This window comes from Syngnathus floridae, chromosome 1, assembly GCF_059516105.1.
Source record: "Syngnathus floridae isolate MCC-2025c chromosome 1, RoL_Sflo_1.0, whole genome shotgun sequence".
Taxonomy (NCBI): domain Eukaryota; kingdom Metazoa; phylum Chordata; class Actinopteri; order Syngnathiformes; family Syngnathidae; genus Syngnathus; species Syngnathus floridae.
The window spans coordinates 5,147,791-5,167,467 of NC_142413.1; the positions used below are offsets into that span (position 1 = coordinate 5,147,791).

Sequence of the window (19,677 nt, forward strand, 5' to 3'; positions counted from 1 at the left end):
CATCCCTCTGCCTTTGTTGCTTTCATTCTTCCCTCGTTGGCTGCTATACCTCGTTGCTTCTGTTTGCTTCCATCCTACCAGCATCCCTCCATCTATATTTCTGACCTTTCTTACCATCTTTTTATCCTTCCCAACCTCATTCCCTTCCTTTCATCCTTCCTCCTGTCTATACTTCATTTCTTTCTTATTCCTCACTTTCTTCCGACCATCGTTCCTTCTATCCTTGCTTGACCCTCCTCACTTCTTTTTATCCTTCCTTGTCACCTTTTATACATCCTTGTCATCTTTTTATCCTTCCCAACCTCATTCCCTGCCTTTCATCCTTCCTCCTGTCTATACTTCATTTCTTTCTTATTCCTCACTTTCTTCCAACCATCGTTCCTTCTATCCTTGCTTGACCCTCCTCACTTCTTTTTATCCTTCCTTGTCACCTTTTATACATCCTTGTTTAACTCCTACCGTCTTGTCCCGGCCTTGCCTAAAAAAAATTAACACGGTTATATCAACTTTAGGCAGACCCTGTATCTATATGTATTCTATTGCGTATATACTTCCTAGTTCTTATAAACATTTTCAAATCGTTGTTGTTCCTTAATTTGTAAAAAAAAAAAAAAATCACATCCACGGTATAGATTTTTTTTACCCCCCCCAATCGTGAAATTGCCGTGTGCATCACATTTATACAGCAGTACACTTTATTTAAAAAGGCCGGGAAAGCAGTATAGAATCAGCTCGTTGAATTTAAAAAAATAAATAAAATAAAGTTTTTTATAGATTGCGGAATTGATTTTGTGTTGGGATTTCCTCTCGGAACTGGCGGTGTGACGCTTTTGCTGTGCGACGGCCTCGAAGACATGTTGACGAGAGCCGCTCTCATCTGTTAGCTCTCGGAGCCAAATGAAACATTCCAACTTCACGTCTGGCGTTATGCGGACACTAAAGTTGTCCCCTTCGATTGTTTGCTGAATTTAAACCGTCGCGTTGAAGTTTTTCGGCAGAGGAGGCGACAGCTGGCTTTTTCCAGTCTCCCGACAGCCCCCCACACCTGACTTCATTCAATGAAGTGTTAGCATCATACTTAGCATCTGTTTTTGTCACACAAAAAGACGCACTTTCGACGCGCTTCGACATCCTTCGGATATTTTTTTACACAGCATTGGTGACTAAACGGTAAGCGTGCACTAGTGCCGCGTGGTTATGCCGCACGGGGGTTACGTGATGTGACGTTTCGATTAAAAAAAAAAAAAACCACAAGATGCTAACCAGCTAGCCTAGCAAGCGTTTCCAACGACAACATGGCTAACCCGCCGGCACAAAAAAAAAGAAAATTTAAAAGAGCGCAGTCGTCGATAAGAAGGCGTTTTCCTCTGCTTTTTTTTTTTTTTTTTTGTCATATGCCGCCGCTATTGCTTAATCGGGTCCATTTTCCACCAAATCTTCTCTCGGCTAATATTAGCCCGTTAACAAATTTTGAAGTGTTCCTATGCTGTATCCCAATTAGAGCACAAACGTCTTGTTTTTCGCTCTAAATGTGTGAAAATTAGGGTTTCAAACTTTTTGGTAGCAAAGGTAAATTAGATTAATCCTAACCTCTATACAAATAGGATTAATCATTTGATTGTGTTTAAGTTAAACTAAATATCCACAAGCCCGTTTAATATAAGGCAACCTAACCAAATTATGTAGGGTTAAATTTAATATTTATCCCCATCACCTCTTCATTTATCCTCCCCCCCTTCCACCCATTTCTCTTTCCTTCCTTACACCCTCCCATCATTCCTTCAAAAATTAAGTCTTTTCTTCTATCAACTTCCCTCCCTCATCTGTCCTTCCTTGCTTCCTTCCATTCTTCATTCTATCCTTCTTTGGTTCCCTATACTTTCCTTCCCCTGATCCTCCCCTTTAGTCATCTTTCCATCCTTTCCCCTTCTATTAAGTCTTCTTTCCTTTCTTTCTTCCTTTTTTATTTCTAGCCGGCCGCTTGTGATAATTCCTTCCTTCACCCCTTCCTCTGTTCTTGATTTAAAAGATGACATAATAATATCAACTCTGTCTGCATAAAATAAAGGGACAGTGAATATTGTTTGGAATTTTCTACCTGCCTTTCTGTTTTTATGATTATTTTGTGTGTCTGTGTAGGTGTCGCGCTGGCGCAGGTGGCGGGGTGTCCGTGGATAATGCGAGACAGTGGGGGTAGCCTGACCCAGAACCGTTGGCAGGGAGATCTGGGTCTGACTGCAGTGGGCCAGGAAGACACAGGAGGAGGTGATCTTTTTTTTTTTTTCTTTCTTTTTTGTTTTTGGTGCCGGTCCAATCAATGAAGGGCCACTGTAGATAGATATCCAAGTTATTAATTATTTGAGCTGTTTCAAAAGCTTACCTTACCCCAGAAAAATCTTACAATGTATCATGCATGAAGGCAATATTGCTGTTCTAATACAAACAAGAATAGCCATTCTATTTGGGATTGTATTTCATAAATAGGAGTGCCGTGCTTTCCCTGAAAAGTTAAAAACACTAGATTAAAGGCAAAGAATTTGACCATGTGCCCCACTGTGCTGTTGAGAATGTGAAGTGATCAAAAATGTTATGAATGTTTCTTCTGTTTACTGGTAGGTGGGATTCCCGGAGACCACCTCATTGTCCCGGTGTCTGACCACAGCATCCCCAGCCCCATGCACCTCCGCCTGGATCAAAAAGAAAGGGTATGGAGCGGCGAAGATGAGGTGGAAGAGGACAGGATGGGCCACATTGACGCCGAGGACGCAGACGACGAGTTTGAGGGCGGCTGCTGGGAGGAGAATGAGGATGATGAGGAGGAGGAAGAAGAGATAGAAGACGAGGATGAAGAGCAGGGGGCTGTGGTGGAGTGGGACGTGGCAGACTTTCCTCCCCAGTCCAGCCAACATTACCAACATGCAAACTTTAGAGTGTTGCAGAAAGAAGAAGACGTGAGGACGGAGGAGAACGAGGCAGCGTCGGTCCCTCAGGTTGGAACGGGGAGGCAGACGTCGGAGCCCCACCTCCACAGATACTTGGCCCTGCGACGCGCCCGATCCCGTCACCGGCAGAGATTCCACGGCGCCCTAGGCTCTCGGCTGAGCCAGCAATGGAAGAGCTGGCGGCAACGGGCCCAGCGGCTGTACTCCCTCAGCTTCCGTTGGAGCTTGAAAGGACAGAAGTACAATTGTTACAGCAAGCAAAGGAGTATAAAACGCTATCGTCAGCCGCTGTACACTGACGATGATATCAGCGACGACGAGAGATTCACAGAGGCCGGTAGAGGTATTCAAATCCACACGATTGACCTAACTTGCTGTCAAGCCTACAACTGTTGCGCCAGTTAACATCGCAATAATTCAAGTCAGACATTTTCGGTGGTTAATAAGAGACTACCTTAAATCCCCCTCGTCTTGTACCTGTTTAAACAAGATGAGCGTAAAATCCACCAGGGGTCATGCAAAGACCAACTGGAAATGTTTTTCCATCTCCTTTGCGCAGATCCAGAGAGAAGCGGCTGCTCCCCAGACAGACACGGCGACCGAGGCAGACGGGAAGTGGAGGACAAACGAGCGGAGCCGACGCTTTCCGAGGAGCACGTGAGCTGCGTAACAGGTCAGCGTTCATTGCCCCTTTTGTGCAGCCGACTCGCGTTGCACAGTATTGCGTAACCTAATCGGATCGATCCCTTTTTTTTGGCGCGGCTCAGGTATTCTGGAAGAATCCCTTCAGAAATATGGCAGTTTGATCCCAATCCACGTAGATGACATCGTGGAGAGGCTTCAGGACATCTTCAGTGAGAATTTTGCACAGCCGCACAGGTTAGGCGCATTCCATAAACATGGTTTGTTGTCTGGTATTGTATAATCTCAGCTTGTTTTTTCCCCCGCCCCCCCACTCATCTCTACCTGAATGCTGTCTAGGAAAACCATGGTCCAACATTTGATACAATCCTTCCAGCGTTCTTCGGGATCAGCTCTGGCCAAAACCTTCAGAGTCAACTACAAACGTCACGTTCTTACCATGGATGACCTCGGCACGCTCTATGGACAGAACTGGCTCAATGACCAGGTATCACCGTGACCAATAAACCCTATTGTCTCAAAAATGTCTCAATGTCTCAAGGCCCCATATAGTGCTGCCTTGGCTTAAGCATTTAATTCTCTTGGTATTTCAGATCATCTTTCCCCGTTGAAATAAATTGGAAATCTGTTCCCATGCCCCCAAAATACCAACCATTTCTGTAATGTGTTTTTTTTAATGACACAAATAGTATTCTACAGTATTCTATGTAAGCATGCCGTAATGTCATAAAAAATGTTACGACGTATACAATTCGGCATAAAAAAATGTAAGGAAGCACAACTTGTGTATTATGACAGTTCAATGGGCATTGTGCAGCTCATTCTGGTGTGCATGCTTTGGCCACCAGAGAGCGTTGTTTATGTAGAAACTCAGCTCAGTTAGAATATTAGTCGATTTTTTTTCAGATGAAAACGGTTAGTTGCTGGCATTTATTAAGAACAATAACCCTAACCTGACCTTTCACAATGTTAATACAACTAAAGCTGCTCATTTGTAGTTGATTTGTCTTGCAAGATAGTTCTAATTGTTGTTGTTTTCTTGTTTTGTTCAGATTATGAACATGTATGGCGACCTCGTCATGGACTCGGTTCCAGAGAAGGTGCGCGCTGACTAATTAAAATTTTTGAGTTTTTTTTTTTTTTTTAACCAGGATTCCATCACCGTGTATCAGTTGGTGAAGTCCATTTGTCTGTCCTTTCTTCAGGTTCACTTTTTCAACAGCTTTTTCTACGACAAGCTAAGGACAAAAGGCTACGAAGGAGTCAAGCGGTGGACGAAAAATGTAAGCGAGCGCTATTTGAAGTGCGGGAACCAGATGATGTGTACATTTACGGCTCCCTCCTTGCCAGGTGGATATTTTCCAGAAGGATCTGCTGTTGATACCCATCCACCTGGAGGTCCACTGGTCGCTGGTCAGTGTTGACATTCCTCGGAAATCCATCATCTACTTTGACTCCCAGCGGACCCTCAACAGACGTTGCCCCAAGGTGGTGCAGAAAAGCCGATGATTACATTTTGCTGCCTCTGTTATGTTGTGAACCGCAATATAATGTATCGAATAACGTTTTGCACATGAAACCCTCTCTCACGCTGCCTGACCCCGAATCTGTCTGTGTGCTTCCACCCCCCCCCGCCCCAGCACATTTATAAGTATCTGCAAGCGGAGGCCATCAAAAAAGACCAGCAAGACTTTTTAAACGGCTGGAAAGGCTTTTTCAAAATGGTGAGACACACAACTATCTTTCATATTTGCAACTGACTCGTTCATGTGGCGCTTCAGTTGCTCCGCTGTCCGTTACTAAGACTGTACGGAATTGTGTGTTTCAGAAAGTGGGCCGGCAGAACAATGACAGCGACTGCGGGGCATTTGTGTTACAGGTAAGTCTGTTACGGAGTGTTTGTCATTTATTTATTCATTCATTTATTTATTTGATTGCTCGATCGATCTATTGATTGGGGAAATAGTGAGGTGTTTATTCAAAGAGGGTGATGGCGTAATCCTTCTCTCGTTTGGGGTACAACATAAACAATTTCTTTCACACATCTTTCAAAAATTTTATTGTTGCTCTCAGTCTCTTGGTTTTGAGATGCAAATCAATTCCCAAATCTGGACCCAAAGAAGCGCCGTCTGCTCACAGCAATGCGTTGATTTTATTTATTTTTTTGTTGCTGAAAATTTCTGTTGGGTCTAAGTTGGAATGGTTTCAACAAACAAGGCAGTTACTTTGATTCACAGTTGTTACTTAAGTAGAAAAAAAAAAAGTATTTATTTTAGATACAGTGGTACCTTGACCGTACAATCTTCTTCATGGTCCTTGTGAGTATTTTGCTTTTGTATTGAAGTATTTGACCCATGGTTAAAATGGCTGAAAGTGCATCTGCTCTGCTTTTTTTAATTCACTTCCTGGAATATCTGAAGCTCCTAAGTCAAGGTACCACTGTAAATGTAAGAATTCAGAGTCTCTGGCAGGCTGAAAAAGCATCAGCGCTACCTAGCGTTCAGAGGCTGGGAGTTAACCGAGCCCGACTGACCATTTGTCCGTTTTGTCTCTCCGCTGCCTTAACTGTACAGTACTGCAAGTGTCTGGCCCTGGGGCAGCCGTTCAGCTTCGGTCAGCAGGACATGCCTCGCCTGCGGAGGCAAATGTACAAAGAACTGTGTCACTGTAAGCTCACCCTGTGACCCCCACTCCCGCCAAAACCACATCAGCCACAGAGAGATGGAGCATGGTGGGAGGGCAAGACAGAACACTCTCAGCAAACACCTCATCCATCGTCGATCATCCCAACTCTTGTGGGTTCTTCAGTGGAAGCTACACGTGTAGATAAGCCCAAAGGTTCCAAAAGTTCTCACTTTCTTTGCTAAATGATGTCTGAGTGTACAAAATGACCAATGGTTCATTCTCATCCCAGTTGTGATGATCGGGCAGCTGCTGGTGCCCCGACCTCCACGCGTTTAAGGCCTCACATATAACTGACTTCTGTCTTACTTTTTCTCAAATATAAATTTTGTTCAAAAGGTTCCCCAGCCCTGTGCTGACAGGGCAGCAACGGTCGCCAACAATTTTTTTTTCTTTGCCACGTGACGTGTCCTTTACTGAGGTGATTTACTTTGCATTTATCTGTTTTTTTTATATACATGCGTTCATGTCGGAAAATATATTGCTATGCTTTGACAACTGTTAATACGGGAGGAGTACTTTATTTTTGTCTGGAGGGGACAAGAGTAAATTGGCTATTTTTTTCTCAATCAAACAAATTATTCTCCATAACCTTTTTTTTTTTAATTTTCCTATTTTTTTAACAAAATACTTTTAGCCCTTGCTGTCCCCTCCTCAAAGTTGTGATTCAACTGATTTGACTGTTTTATATATCTTCTACAATGCATAATGGTTGCTAGAAAGAATAAAAAAAAAAAGTTGGCCTATGGATATTTGTGTGTTTCTGTAGTGGAAGGAAACAAATACAAACTATTTTGCGTGTATGGGCATGTGCGGTTTAGCTGAACACAAAAACAGTTCATTTCAATGTAATTTTTGTGCAACACTGGGATGCACCATTTTATATGCACTATAGAGAATTTATGCACGAGTGACCCAAGAAAAACTGACCTGTCGTTTACACCACAGGTCAATGGGAATGATAATGGTTGTTTTTCAGCACTGGTCAATGCTCAAGTTTCTGTCAGTTGTACTTCTGGAAGCACATTTTGGTGAAAGAGTAAAAGGAACAATGAATAGAGTAGCAGTTTTGTCTGCAGCCTGGAAAGTTAGTTTATTGACACAGGTCCAGAAAAACAGACATAGAAATCCTGGAATGAACGGAAAAACAAATCGGATAATAACTGTCTTTGATAGTCTAATTGGGAACTGCATTAAAGCAGGGAATAATTGGGAAATCGTATCTGATCTGCTGAAATATTCACAAATGGACGTCCTGTGCTCTAATTCACTCTACAAAACTGTGACTGAATAAAAACATCATTGTATTAAAGGCCATAAAACATGATGATTTGCGCCATTTCGAGAATAAGACTATAAATCGATCTTTTGCGCGGAGAAAGATTGGCTATTTTGTTAAACTCCTCTCAAAGCGGAAGTGATGTTCATCAGGCTTTTGGCCCACCCATTTAACGTTGACGTACATTTGGACCAATCAAAGGCCACTGTAGGCGGGACTACCTGTAAATGACGGCGGTTCGTTGCAATGAGAACGCTTGGTTGTACTGTCGACGTATATAAGAAATTTTCGCCGTAGTTTCTTTCTTTGTAATAATGTCGGCAAACAACGATGATAGGTAAGGGGTGTTTGTGCGACCAAACGAGTTACAGAAACGTACCGGAGTGTATTTTCCTCCATAATTGCCATCATTGTTTCTCTCTATATATTTTTATACAGTATTGTACATATAATTCTCTTGTTAAACGGAACATGATTAGTTTGTGTCCGGGCCTATTACGTGGAAATGCAAGCTATTCCTCACGAAATGTGCCGGTTTTCGCTGTCGGCGTTCTATCTTTCGTTCTATGTCTAATTTTGTAATTTTTTTTCTGATTGTATTTTTGGTTGGTTGTTTATTTCCGAGTGGTTTTACCACATATTTGGGTTGGGTTAACGCTTAGCCTCGAGCTGGAGCTAATGTCGCCGGGTGGTGTAGCATGTGACTGCCTGTGAAAGCGGTAGGTAGGCCTCGTGTAAAAAAAAAAAAAAAAAAAAGCTATTTAATTCTCAACCAGCGTTACGCTGTGAGCTGTTTAATCAGAAAATATGTGCAACATTGCCACTTGTATATCTTCGCTCGTTGACTCTGAGGCCGAATGTGATGCAAAGAGGCTTTTTCGCTAGGTGAGGTTGTTGGCACATGTTGGTGGCGGATACGCCTGTGGTAACAATGCCGGAAGAGTAGGCCGCAGCCCCCCGATCGTGAGGAAAATTACATTTTGCTGCCTTTGAGTGGGCGTATTGTTTCTTTTCTTGTAATGGCTGACTCTGTAGCATCGGTGGTGATGCTGATGCCCCACGAAAAAACGCGGCTGCGGTGAAGAAAAGTTAGCGCCGTGATGCTAAGTAGAGTTAGCTTTCCTAGGTCTTTTGACAATCCAACGCGACATACAGGGTTGAATTGTGTAAATTAATGTGTTATGTTGGTGATTTAATCGCATTCAGTAAGGTCGTGGTTTATTTTCGCAGCATCTCCTATCGATCGTGTAGCCACCACCATCTTGAACGGGAGAAGCTAAAATGGCGGACTTGTTTGAATGGACGTATGGTACTTGCTCAGTTGCTCGATACTAAATGGTTGATTACACGTGAAAAGAAATGCACCTTTGTGGGGGAAGAAAAAAAAAGGAGTGAAGTCGAATAAAAGTTGTTGTTCATTCACAGAGACAATGGCCCCGAAGGTATGGAGCCGGAAGGCATCATTGAGGTAAGTTTCCACTTTAGTGTCAGGTGGTTCAAACATCAATTTGGACCAGTAACGTTGACCTTTCAATCTCCCCCCCTGCAGAGTAACTGGAACGAAATCGTGGACAGTTTTGATGATATGAACCTGCGTGAAGAGTTGCTCCGGGGAATTTATGCCTACGGTTTCGAAAAGCCGTCTGCCATCCAACAGAGAGCTATTCTTCCTTGTATCAAGGGTGAGGTGTTTTTTTTTTTTTTTTCCATTTGTCCCATAATGTTTTTATAAGTAAAGTTGGGTAGAACAACAAACTGCAATCTTCTGTTCCTTGTTGCATTTCAGGTTATGACGTGATTGCCCAGGCTCAGTCTGGCACTGGAAAGACTGCCACTTTTGCGATTTCTATCCTCCAGCAGATTGATGTGACGCTGAAAGGCACCCAGGCTTTGGTCTTGGCCCCCACAAGGGAGCTGGCTCAACAGGTAAGGCCTTTTTTGGTTATGCATGCGTCGGAGTTGACCTGTTACAAGTATGTCTTCCCTCTCTGTGCGTTGAATCAGATCCAGAAAGTGGTGCTGTCTCTGGGTGACTACATGGGCGCCTCTTGCCATGCTTGTATCGGTGGAACCAACATCCGCAACGAGGCCCAGAAGCTGCAGGCCGAAGCCCCTCACATTGTGGTGGGGACCCCCGGCCGTGTCTTTGACATGTTGAACCGCAGGAACATTGGTGAGTTGGCTTTGTTGTTCTAGCACACCATTTGTTAAATAAAAGAAAACCTTTCCATTTGAAACAGTTAGGCGCTCTGTTTAGAAGATGCCTCATTATTACATTTCTTCAGGCATGACGTTCTTGCAAAAATGCTGGATGCATCAAAAAATGAATTATTTTATTCTCAATGGGTATCTACTGTTTATTGGCCCTGGATTTGGAAAGTTGTGTTTCAGGGCTTTATTCTGCTACATATTGTAGATAAATGTCACTTAGCCTAAACATCAACATGGCCCTTTGTGAGGAATAGAGGAACATGAACTACTTGCTGTATGATGATGAAACCCATGCGTGTCAACTGACTCTGGAAGCTCTGTGGTGTGTTGTGACTCTGGCTGACGTTTTGCCGGCCAAAGTTTGCTACCCGCCAAGGATCCCGAGATATGATCATACTCACACTTCTGAGTACAGCTTGCAGTTATCTGTAATGGTTGCTGTGTGGTCTTATTGTCACCTGTGTGTAGTGGAACTAAATTTCTTTTTTTCTCCCCCTTTGAAGCGCCTAAATCCATCAAAATGTTTGTTCTGGATGAGGCTGATGAGATGCTGAGCCGAGGCTTCAAGGACCAGATCTACGAGATCTTCCGGAAACTGAATGAGACCATACAGGTCAGAGTTCCTCAGGGCTTTTTTTGTGACACGTGCTACCGGGGTTGCTTTTCTGTTTATTAAACAAATGCTGCTCTTTTTATTTGTTAGGTTGTCCTACTTTCAGCCACCATGCCGGCTGACGTGTTGGAGGTCACCAAGAAATTCATGCGCGAGCCTATTCGCATCCTGGTCAAAAAAGAGGAGCTGACCCTTGAGGGTATCCGCCAGTTCTACGTCAATGTGGAGAAGGAGGTTTGTGTGAAGGCTGGGCATAAGGGTGGGAAAGGAGGCTCCATGGTAATTGCTGGTGACCATTCCAGGAGTGGAAGCTAGACACTCTCTGCGATCTGTACGAGACCCTGACCATCACCCAGGCCGTCATCTTCATCAACACAAGGAGGAAAGTGGACTGGCTCACTGAGAAGATGCAGTCCAGGGACTTCACCGTTTCAGCCATGGTAACGCTTCCCCCGCCTAAAAACCGGTCACTTGCTCATGTTGCTCCTCGGAGTTACAACGGCATTGTTGTTGTGTTGAAGCATGGTGACATGGACCAGAAGGAGCGCGACTTGATCATGAGGGAGTTCCGCTCCGGCTCCAGTAGAGTCCTCATCACCACTGACCTGCTGGTAGGTGCTTCATTTTCTCTGATGTACAAGTTAGTGTGTCGTCCATTTAAAGTGCCTCACTTGTTTTCCTTTCTGTATTGTATTGTATTGCCTCTGCCTCAATTAATTGCATAATGTAACAACTTGAGGGGGGCGCTGTCCAGGATACCCTCTCCTTCCAACTGTGGTGTTGGTGAAGGACTGAAAATTCCTTGGTAGAGAAATTGCTGTGTGCACTCCACTGTGGCTGGGTTCTTGTCCCTGATCAACAACTAAATTAGCATACCACATTTCCCGTGTGCCGTTTACATGATGATGATATCCCGGTGTAACAAGTAACCTACGTGCCTCCTTAGGCTCGTGGCATCGATGTGCAACAGGTCTCTCTCGTCATCAACTATGACCTTCCGACCAACAGGGAAAACTACATCCACAGGTAAGTCGTGCTGCGGTCGTCCAAAAATGACATTCCAACGGCCCACCTAACCACCTTCCTATGCCACTGTCAGGATTGGTCGTGGCGGTCGTTTTGGCAGAAAGGGAGTCGCCATCAACATGGTAACCCATGACGACAAGCGTATCCTGCGGGACATCGAGACGTTCTACAACACCACCATTGAGGAGATGCCAATGAATGTGGCTGATCTTTTCTAAAAAGAAAAAAAGAGCAAGCAAAATCCAGCCGGCCTTGTTCCTCCCCCCCCCCTACATCTACAGTTTTAATGAGGGAAAAAAACTTGATGACAATTTCAAATTGGTGGACTTGACCGTTTCCCACTGTGGAAGGAAGACTTTGCAGCCTTGATTCCTTCCCTGCTCCCATATTACTTTTTGACTCAACCTGCTTAACACTGTTTGCGACATAATCTCACTGAAATTTAATTTAATGTGGACATTCCAGCATTTATTTTTCTTGGGGGGGGGGCCTTCTTGTGCTAACCTGCATCATTGACATGACGTTTTTAACCATGGGAAACTCCCTTCTCCCTTGCCAAAAAAAAGCACAACCTTAGTGACAGCATCCCAGAACAATAACTAAACGCTAACCCAAAGTAGCATCCTAGAGGGCATCCTTTTGGAAAATTTGGTGTAACGCAAACAGTGTTAAGGAGACTTCCGATGTACTTAACTTGAATCCAGCTCACTGGGGGCTTAGACTTAGACAGGGCATGTTCAATAAAAAGACCTGCATAGTAAAATCAACTTTGACCGTTTGGCGACTCTTAAATGCTGTTTCATACTTTAGTCTAGAGCAACCCCAAAATAATTTGAAAGACGAGCTTTTTATTGCATTTTACAAGTTGTTCTATCAGCATCCTTATTTGTCCCTTTTATGATCATTGAGTGGAGGACGGCTGCCTATAGAATTTTACGGTGAGTTTGGTTCATGATGGGTTTTGGCGGGGGTCTTAGTGTATTATAGTTAAGACTGCCTCCCTCCTCTCAACTGCCCGGTCCTCTTTGTAGTTTGTGTATTTTAAAGGTTGCATTTCTTTTCTATTCAGATGGTGGCCACTTTGTGTGATCTACCTCAACAAAATTGTGTGCCCGGTGGGTGGGTTGGTGGGTGGTTTGGGGTGTTTGCTGTTCTTTAAGGACCAAACTTGCAGTTCAGAGATTCCACAGCCTCCTTACTCTTAAAACCTGTCATTTGTTTGGAGGTGTATGGTGTTTTTTTTTTTGTTTTTTTTCGTTTTTGAACAGAAAAATAAATTGTTAACCTTTTTGAGACAGAAACAGTGTATCAAAATTTTCTACATTGGATTCTGTATAGTATTTATTTTTAATGGGCTTTAAAAAAAATAAAAATATCACCTTTATAACAGTGTAATCTGCCTTGTTGAGTTTGAGTGTAAAAATAAATAAAATGTCCAATCTTAAAAGAGTTTTGGTGGCAGATTCCCATGCCGAAATAGGGAATGTCGCGACTCCTGCACCTTGGCCTATCGGGAATCATCGAGGACAGTTCCTGCTTCCGTCTTTGTAACCGTCACGCCCCAAATTAATGTTTAAACGTTGCAGTCGTGGAGTGTGTGACGCTGACTATCGTTTCGCAAGAAACACTGCAATCGACTAAACATTTGCATACGGCACTGAGGTAACATTTGTAATTCCTTCTAAAGCAGGGCGAGGTCAAGACTGAACAAAGTTACGACCGAGCTGAAGCCTGCCTCATGAGAAGCCATTTTCAACAATATTAATTTCACCACTGGAGGGTGCTACTCTTCCCTCATTAAAATGACTTCCAAATGAGAAAGAACTTTACTTTAGTCAACACCGTCAAAGTTCACTAACATATCGAAATCGTTTACTGTTATATTTGGTGAAACAATTTGCCTGCAAGCGTAGTTGCGTACAATCGGTCGAGTTTATTCCGTGGCTCCTAATACTTCTGCAGAAGTGAACAAACTCCAAAAGGGGGCGCTAATTCCCCATACAATCGACAACGACAACCTCCACGTGAACGCTGAGTGGTTTTACCTAATTGTACGCTCTTCATACGCATTATATTTACACAAAATGGCATAAAATGTGAAAAAGAATGATGTTACTATTTTGTAACAACTGAGAGGACTAAATCGACTAAAGTTATAGCAAACATGGACAACTGTCAGACAACATCAAATAAGTAGTTTTACTTTTATGGTTAGTCTAATTGTGCAGGCAGGAGTCGTTTAATGTTGTGTGCTGCCTCACTAGTCTAAACACAGTATTGTGATTAATATTAAGTAAAGTTTGCAGATTATGAATGACAAAAATCCACCTCTTTTCATCCACCTCTCAGGGAAGCCATTTTGCCACTTGCCGTCGACTTAAAATGACACCGCAATTGCTCAGTCCTCTGCTTAATTCATATTCTGCAAACCCAATATTAACTAGAATACTGTTTTTAGACTAGTGAGACTGCATACAACATATTGGAAAGAAACTTTGGGCTCTGACTTCACCTTTAATTGTACTTTTTTATATATATTGAGCATTTCGCCTATTAGCATTCCGTCAAACTACGTGGAGTGATGAGTACTTTTCCTTCGTTTTACACGGCAATTACTTTAACGTCTACTACTTTCCACTGTAGACATTTGGCCCACCATGCTATGCCCTGCCATGTGGAATGGTGCGTAATTTCACTTAATTTGAATGTCATTATGAATGCCACAATTTCCTACGTGTTGGTAAGCGCAGAGCGAAATGTGCTGTCGTTCTAGGTGGCCCCTTCTTCTTCTCCTTCTTTCAGGGCTACGCCCCATGCACACCCATCCCCCCTACTGGCCCATCACACACACCCCTGTCACCCCCTGTTGGGTGCTGGGTGGGGGGATTATGCGGAGTGGGAGGCTCGTAAAGGGTCTGCCAGGCTCTTTCTGTTGTGTGACGGATGGCTGGGAGGCTGAACGGGGGCCTGCTTTGCATGAGAAGAGGAGCCAGCAGAGGGGAGAATAGAGGCCTATTCAGGGAGGCCTGTCACCCTCAAATCACCCCCCCACACACACATACACACACCGCTGCTCCCCCTTCCTCATCCATCCCTTCATCCTTTTCATCCCTCCTCCATTTCGGCCTCCATCATCGCGGCCATCCTTACTTATTGATTTCATCCCCACTTAATTTCTGTTCCTTCACATTTCCCCTCCTTTCCATCAACACCGCACACTAGTGACCCCTCCCAACCATCCGGTGAGTTCCGTCACATGGGAGTCAGGAGTCATGCTATTAATGCAAAAGCAAGTCGTGTGACGCAGCATCCACTTTTGAAGGAGCAATAAAATTTAGAACTTATTTGATTGGTTTTATCTGTTTGTTTTTCCTGCATACTGTAAAGTTCAGCCTCTAGGGGGCAGAAAAGTACTCTGAAAACTTCCTGAAAAGTCATAATAGTGCATACATAACGAGTGATGTCCTGGCTGGTCCAACTGATGTTGGAGGTTAATGTTACCTATCAAATGTCCATTTAAGCTTTTATTTGTGTATATATATATATTTATTTCATTGCATTTTATGTCGTATTTATGTGATATTTTTATGGCAGTTGTTATTTTTGTTTCTACGGCATAATAATTAAATGCATTAGATATTGGGTAGTTTTTTATATTGCTTATTTTTATTTTTGTTGTATTTATAATTTGTATGATTTCATGTTAATATTACCGTATTTTCAGTTATTATAGGTTGTTTTCATTTTAATTCATTAGCCTATCTTGATTTGTATTTTTTGTGTACTTGTTTAATTTTTATGATTTTCCGTAGTTATCTTTAAAATTAATTAGATTTGAATTTCCTATCTAAGTTTTTAAGTTATTCTAATAGCAGAGGATAACGAATAGTCCTTGTTCTAGAGTATTGTGTGCTTGAGTAATGTCTGTCGACATGAGTTGCAGCTCCATTTGTGAAATATTAGTTGCTATGCTATCCTTTAGCCCCCTCAATAGCCTTTTCAATTATGTGTTAGCATTAAGCTAGCAGCATTCTTAAGACAGCTTGTAATTGTCTTCATAATTTGAGTTGACTGTCACCATACACCAACTCATTCCTCAATTTTCTGGTCACAAGTCAAAGCAAAACGTCAGCAACGTGATTGTATCTCAAGGTGTTTATACAATGAAATTTCTTTGATTTTTCATTCCTTGGAAGAAAATATTTGTACCCCAGTCTGCGGATCCTGTTTTCCAATTCAAAGAAAAGCTAGTTGACATTAGTTATGAAAGATTGACTAATTGATTTTTGTTTTAATTTTTTTTAAGTGTAGCTTGTGCAACTCTCCTCATTTCACCCTTATTAAGATATTGGCTCGCTCTGCTTTCTCCCTAAAAAGTCTTTGAGATGCTAATAGTCGCGCTCACTCCTGATTGGTCGGTTAGAGGCCGGCTGGAGAAAAGGATTGAGCCGGGGTGGGGGGGTGCAAGTTGGGCTTGAATCGGGAGGGCGCACTCGAACAACAAGTGGTTCAGAATAACAAGTTGCGACGAAGAGAGCCAAGTATTTATTTATTTATTTATGTATTTCGTCTTCGAAGCGCCTGCTTTAAGAAAAAAAACGGCATAACAAAGTTGTGCGTGTTTTTGGACGGACTTGAAGAAAACGGCTGACCGGTAGGCGTCAAGACTAATAAGTTAACTCGGTTCACCCGGTGCTCCCGCGCGAGCTGCGGGAACACCAGGTGGACTTTGCCGGCCAGGTGCACGGCGATCCCCCAAAAGAGGTAAACATTCGTTGTCGTTCGAACCTTCATCCTGAGCGTCGACATGTACAGTATGATGGAACACGAGTTGAAGCCCGGCGGGCAGCCGGTGCACCACGCGGCGCAAGGCATGTCACCGGTCCCTCCGGGCAGCATGACCCCGGGCAACGGCGTGCCTCACCCGGGCTCCAAAAGCGCCCTCCAGGCTCCCGGCGGAGGTGACCCCATGGATAAGGTCAAGCGGCCCATGAACGCCTTCATGGTGTGGTCTCGCGGTCAGAGGCGCAAAATGGCCCAAGAGAACCCCAAAATGCACAACTCCGAGATCAGCAAGCGGCTGGGAGCCGAGTGGAAGCTGCTGAGCGACGCCGAGAAGCGGCCGTTCATCGACGAGGCCAAGCGGCTGCGGGCCGTGCACATGAAAGAGTACCCGGACTACAAGTACAAGCCCCGGCGCAAGAGTAAGCCGGCGCTCAAGAAGGACGCGGTGCAAGTGCCCAAGTACCCGCTGGCCGCGGGCAACCTGCTGGTGACTGCGCAAGGCCAGGGCGCCAGCCCAAGGATGGAGAGCTACGGATGGGGCCCCGCGGGTGGCTACGCCGGGATGCAGGGCGAAGCGCTCGGCTACACGCAGCAGCTGCACCGCTACGACCTGTCGGCCCTCCAGTACCCCCCCGCCATGACCGCCGCTCAGACTTACATGAACGGAAACAACTCGTACAGGTGAGCTCACCGCCTAATGCGTTACTTATTGAAAAGAGCGTCAGTGTTCAAGGAAAAAAAAAAAAAAATTAATATGCCGGGAAAGTTGTTCATTTTAAGATCGACAAATGTCGTGAAAATGAAAATCTATGTAAGCAAAGAAATCTTAAAACTTGTTTTAAAATCTTAAAAAGGCTGACGGGGAAGAATGTCATCTAATGTTTGAGACATTTTAAGTAATGTATACAAATAAGTTGTACATTGTATGATATGAATTTTTTTTTTTAGTCTTGTATAGATTTTTCCACATTTTAAAACTTGTTTTATGTGACGCATTAATCTTTTCGTTTTTTAACAAACATCTTAAGTGACATTTTGTCTGTTCAGTTTTGTTTTTCACGTGTTTAAAAAAACAACAAGATATACCACCTAAAATACACAATCTATCTCAAGTGATCTTTTTGGCGCCCACACAGTCTTCAGTGACGATTCATATACAGTATGCGAAAAAAAATTACCTATTTTTAGAGCCAAAAAAATGCAGAAGCGTTCATTCAACCTTGCATCTTTTGGAGCCTTTGGAGAAAGTATTGCACTAATATTTATCCCGAAATTTCAAACTTTTTTTTTAATCAAAATATTTTATATTTGAAAGTGATTTTAAGTATGTCAAAGAGGTGGTAACTAGTGTATCCTGCTTGTTTGGATTGCACCTTACTCATCCAGGCTGTGTCTGGAATGCTGATCAGGAACACTTGATGCTTGCGTGTGTGGTCTATGTACCCACAATGCTTCAGTGCTGCCTCAACGCTTACCCCTAATACACACCTGCTACTCTCTGCACTTGAGTATAAATGTCATATTTATGTAACATTTAACTGCATCTGTGCAAATAAAGACCTCTCCATAAATGCCTCACCAGTAATATCAGTCATCTGATAAGCTCTGCAGCTGAGAAAATGTAAGAGTACCTCTTATTGGTAGAAAAGCAAATGGTACCTCCCTCCAAAAAAGGGCCCCATCCAATGTGTGGCGGCAGTCTATGCTGCTGCTTACATGTATAAATTATTTCTATTTTTTTCACGAAATGCATTAAAGTTTACTCAATCGAATAGACCCCATGCCAATAAAAGGCTTTCCCTGACTACTCTATAATCAATTGTTAATTTGTAAACCAACCAAACTGTATATAGAAAAAAATATATATTGTTAAATGCCATAGACGGGCTATATATATATATATATATATATATTTGGATCCAAAAATGATATATTTGGATCCTTTTTTGGATGTACCGCTGCTAACTATTGTAACCAAAATCTCCCATGCACAGCCCGATGTCGTACAGCAGCAGCCCCCAGCAGCCCAGCCCGGTCCCCATGTCCATGGTGAAAGCGGAAGCCGTGTCTCACTCCCCCCCGACGCCCACCCACCACCGGGGGCCCCTGCAGGGCGACCTGCGGGACATGATCAGCATGTACATCCCGGGGGGCGGCGACGGCGGCGACCCGGCGGGGGGAGCCGCTCCCAGGGGCTACGGCGGCGTCCAGCAGCACTACCTCACCGGCACTGTACCCCTAACACACATCTAGTAGAACTGCACGGGACAGTCTGCACTCTCGGCCAATGCCGCTCCTTTGGAGCGTCTTCATTCGGCATTGTACGATGTTTTTAATACACTTTTAGATTGATTCTTTGTGCTTCTATTTTTTTTTGCTTTTGGAGACAAAATAGATGAATTTGGAAATACTCCTTTTGAGTAGCTTTACTGCAAGGGTGGCGAAGCACTTGTCTCGCCCTTCCTCTCCACGCCTATCAATTAGTTTGAATGTGTAAAGATGATGTATCCTGCTAACGTTGCTGTTTAACTTCACCCATGGCCCACAGTCATTTTCAAAACCAAATGGATCCAACCTTGCTGGAATTAGAATAATCCCACGGCATAGCATCAAAAGAATACACTCTGCAAATAATCATCAATTAACTCATTGCACAAAAGACCCCACCCCCACACACGCAATTTCCATGAAAATTGGATAATTTGGTTGGGAATTGCTGCTGTCAACCATCAAGTCTATGTGTGTTGTTGTTTTTTTTTTTCAAACGAGTCCCCCCCTCCCAAATCGTTGGCTTCCATATACAGTACGCGTGCGTGTGTGTATATACTGTACAGTAGCTGCTGCTATGGACCTACATTTGGTTTGTCTACATCATTACTAACGATATTTTGTAAATGTTTTAAATGTCATGTTTACTTTTTTAACTGATTTTTATCCTTTCCGTAGAAACAATTGTGAGGCTTAGTTACTGTATTTAGCGGTTTTGTAAATAATGTACACATTATAGGCTCTTATACTAAGAGTCTTGTTGCCTTTTTGATTAAAAAAATCTTTATTACTCTCATGACTATTAATAAAAAGTAAGTCTCAGTGGTGTCTTATTATTTGTGTATAACAATAGAAATGGGCATATTGTTTTCTATTCTCTACAAATGATGAGTATTTGTGTGACTTACATTAGATGTAGCCCGAAGTTAAATATTTATTGAAAAATTATTCTCATATAGTACAATTTTTCGTTTTTCTTTTTACTTTGAAATATGTTTAAAGCATGTAAAATGTTAGGTTACGGATTCTAGTTATTGATCTGACTCCAAATTGCGATCAACACTTAACACATAAATTGCTATGTCCTAATCCACACACTGGCGCACCTAACAATTTTGCGAGTTCGTTCTGTCAAAGAGAAGACCAGTAGATCAATTAGACCAAATTTACCAATTATTTATTCCTGACAAAGCGCACTAATACAGGCCTGGGTCCCGGGTCCCTCACAC

General features: G+C 43.1%; 3 protein-coding genes, 2 long non-coding RNA genes and 1 other non-coding gene across 6 annotated transcripts; 5 read left to right on the top strand and 1 right to left on the bottom strand.

Moving 5' to 3' along the window:
• Positions 1 to 806: 806 nt before the first annotated feature.
• On the top strand, positions 807 to 7,016 carry senp3b (SUMO specific peptidase 3b). The gene is made up of 12 exons (XM_088371285.1): positions 807 to 1,170; positions 2,140 to 2,265; positions 2,617 to 3,285; positions 3,502 to 3,615; positions 3,710 to 3,821; positions 3,924 to 4,071; positions 4,637 to 4,684; positions 4,790 to 4,867; positions 4,935 to 5,072; positions 5,225 to 5,308; positions 5,413 to 5,463; positions 6,158 to 7,016. Exons 2-12 carry the CDS (start codon positions 2,178 to 2,180, stop codon positions 6,266 to 6,268), a joined length of 1,641 nt encoding a protein of 546 aa, XP_088227411.1. The 5' UTR covers positions 807 to 1,170; positions 2,140 to 2,177; the 3' UTR covers positions 6,269 to 7,016.
• Positions 2,532 to 3,608, bottom strand: LOC148403548 (uncharacterized). The gene is made up of 2 exons (XR_015857541.1): positions 3,420 to 3,608; positions 2,532 to 3,166 (listed from the first exon to the last, which is right to left on the bottom strand). It is a non-coding gene; the product is annotated as an uncharacterized LOC148403548 (long non-coding RNA).
• Positions 7,017 to 7,765: 749 nt separating the features above from the next.
• Positions 7,766 to 12,790, top strand: LOC148403549 (eukaryotic initiation factor 4A-I-like). The gene is made up of 11 exons (XM_088371298.1): positions 7,766 to 7,882; positions 8,971 to 9,013; positions 9,095 to 9,227; positions 9,332 to 9,471; positions 9,550 to 9,718; positions 10,260 to 10,369; positions 10,460 to 10,603; positions 10,672 to 10,809; positions 10,891 to 10,980; positions 11,316 to 11,395; positions 11,469 to 12,790. The coding sequence occupies exons 1-11, from the start codon at positions 7,860 to 7,862 to the stop codon at positions 11,611 to 11,613; spliced, it is 1,215 nt and encodes a 404-aa protein (XP_088227424.1). The 5' UTR covers positions 7,766 to 7,859; the 3' UTR covers positions 11,614 to 12,790.
• LOC148403550 (small nucleolar RNA SNORD10) lies at positions 10,031 to 10,169 on the top strand. Its single transcript, XR_015862714.1, has one exon. It is a non-coding gene; the product is annotated as a small nucleolar RNA SNORD10 (small nucleolar RNA).
• Positions 12,791 to 12,919: 129 nt separating the features above from the next.
• Positions 12,920 to 14,739, top strand: LOC148403551 (uncharacterized). The gene is made up of 3 exons (XR_015857543.1): positions 12,920 to 13,057; positions 14,039 to 14,077; positions 14,169 to 14,739. It is a non-coding gene; the product is annotated as an uncharacterized LOC148403551 (long non-coding RNA).
• Positions 14,740 to 15,869: 1,130 nt separating this feature from the next.
• Positions 15,870 to 19,270, top strand: LOC148403552 (transcription factor Sox-19a-like). Its single transcript, XM_088387558.1, has 2 exons — positions 15,870 to 16,861; positions 18,175 to 19,270. The coding sequence occupies exons 1-2, from the start codon at positions 16,203 to 16,205 to the stop codon at positions 18,431 to 18,433; spliced, it is 918 nt and encodes a 305-aa protein (XP_088243684.1). The 5' UTR covers positions 15,870 to 16,202; the 3' UTR covers positions 18,434 to 19,270.
• The last annotated feature ends 407 nt before the right edge of the window (positions 19,271 to 19,677 follow it).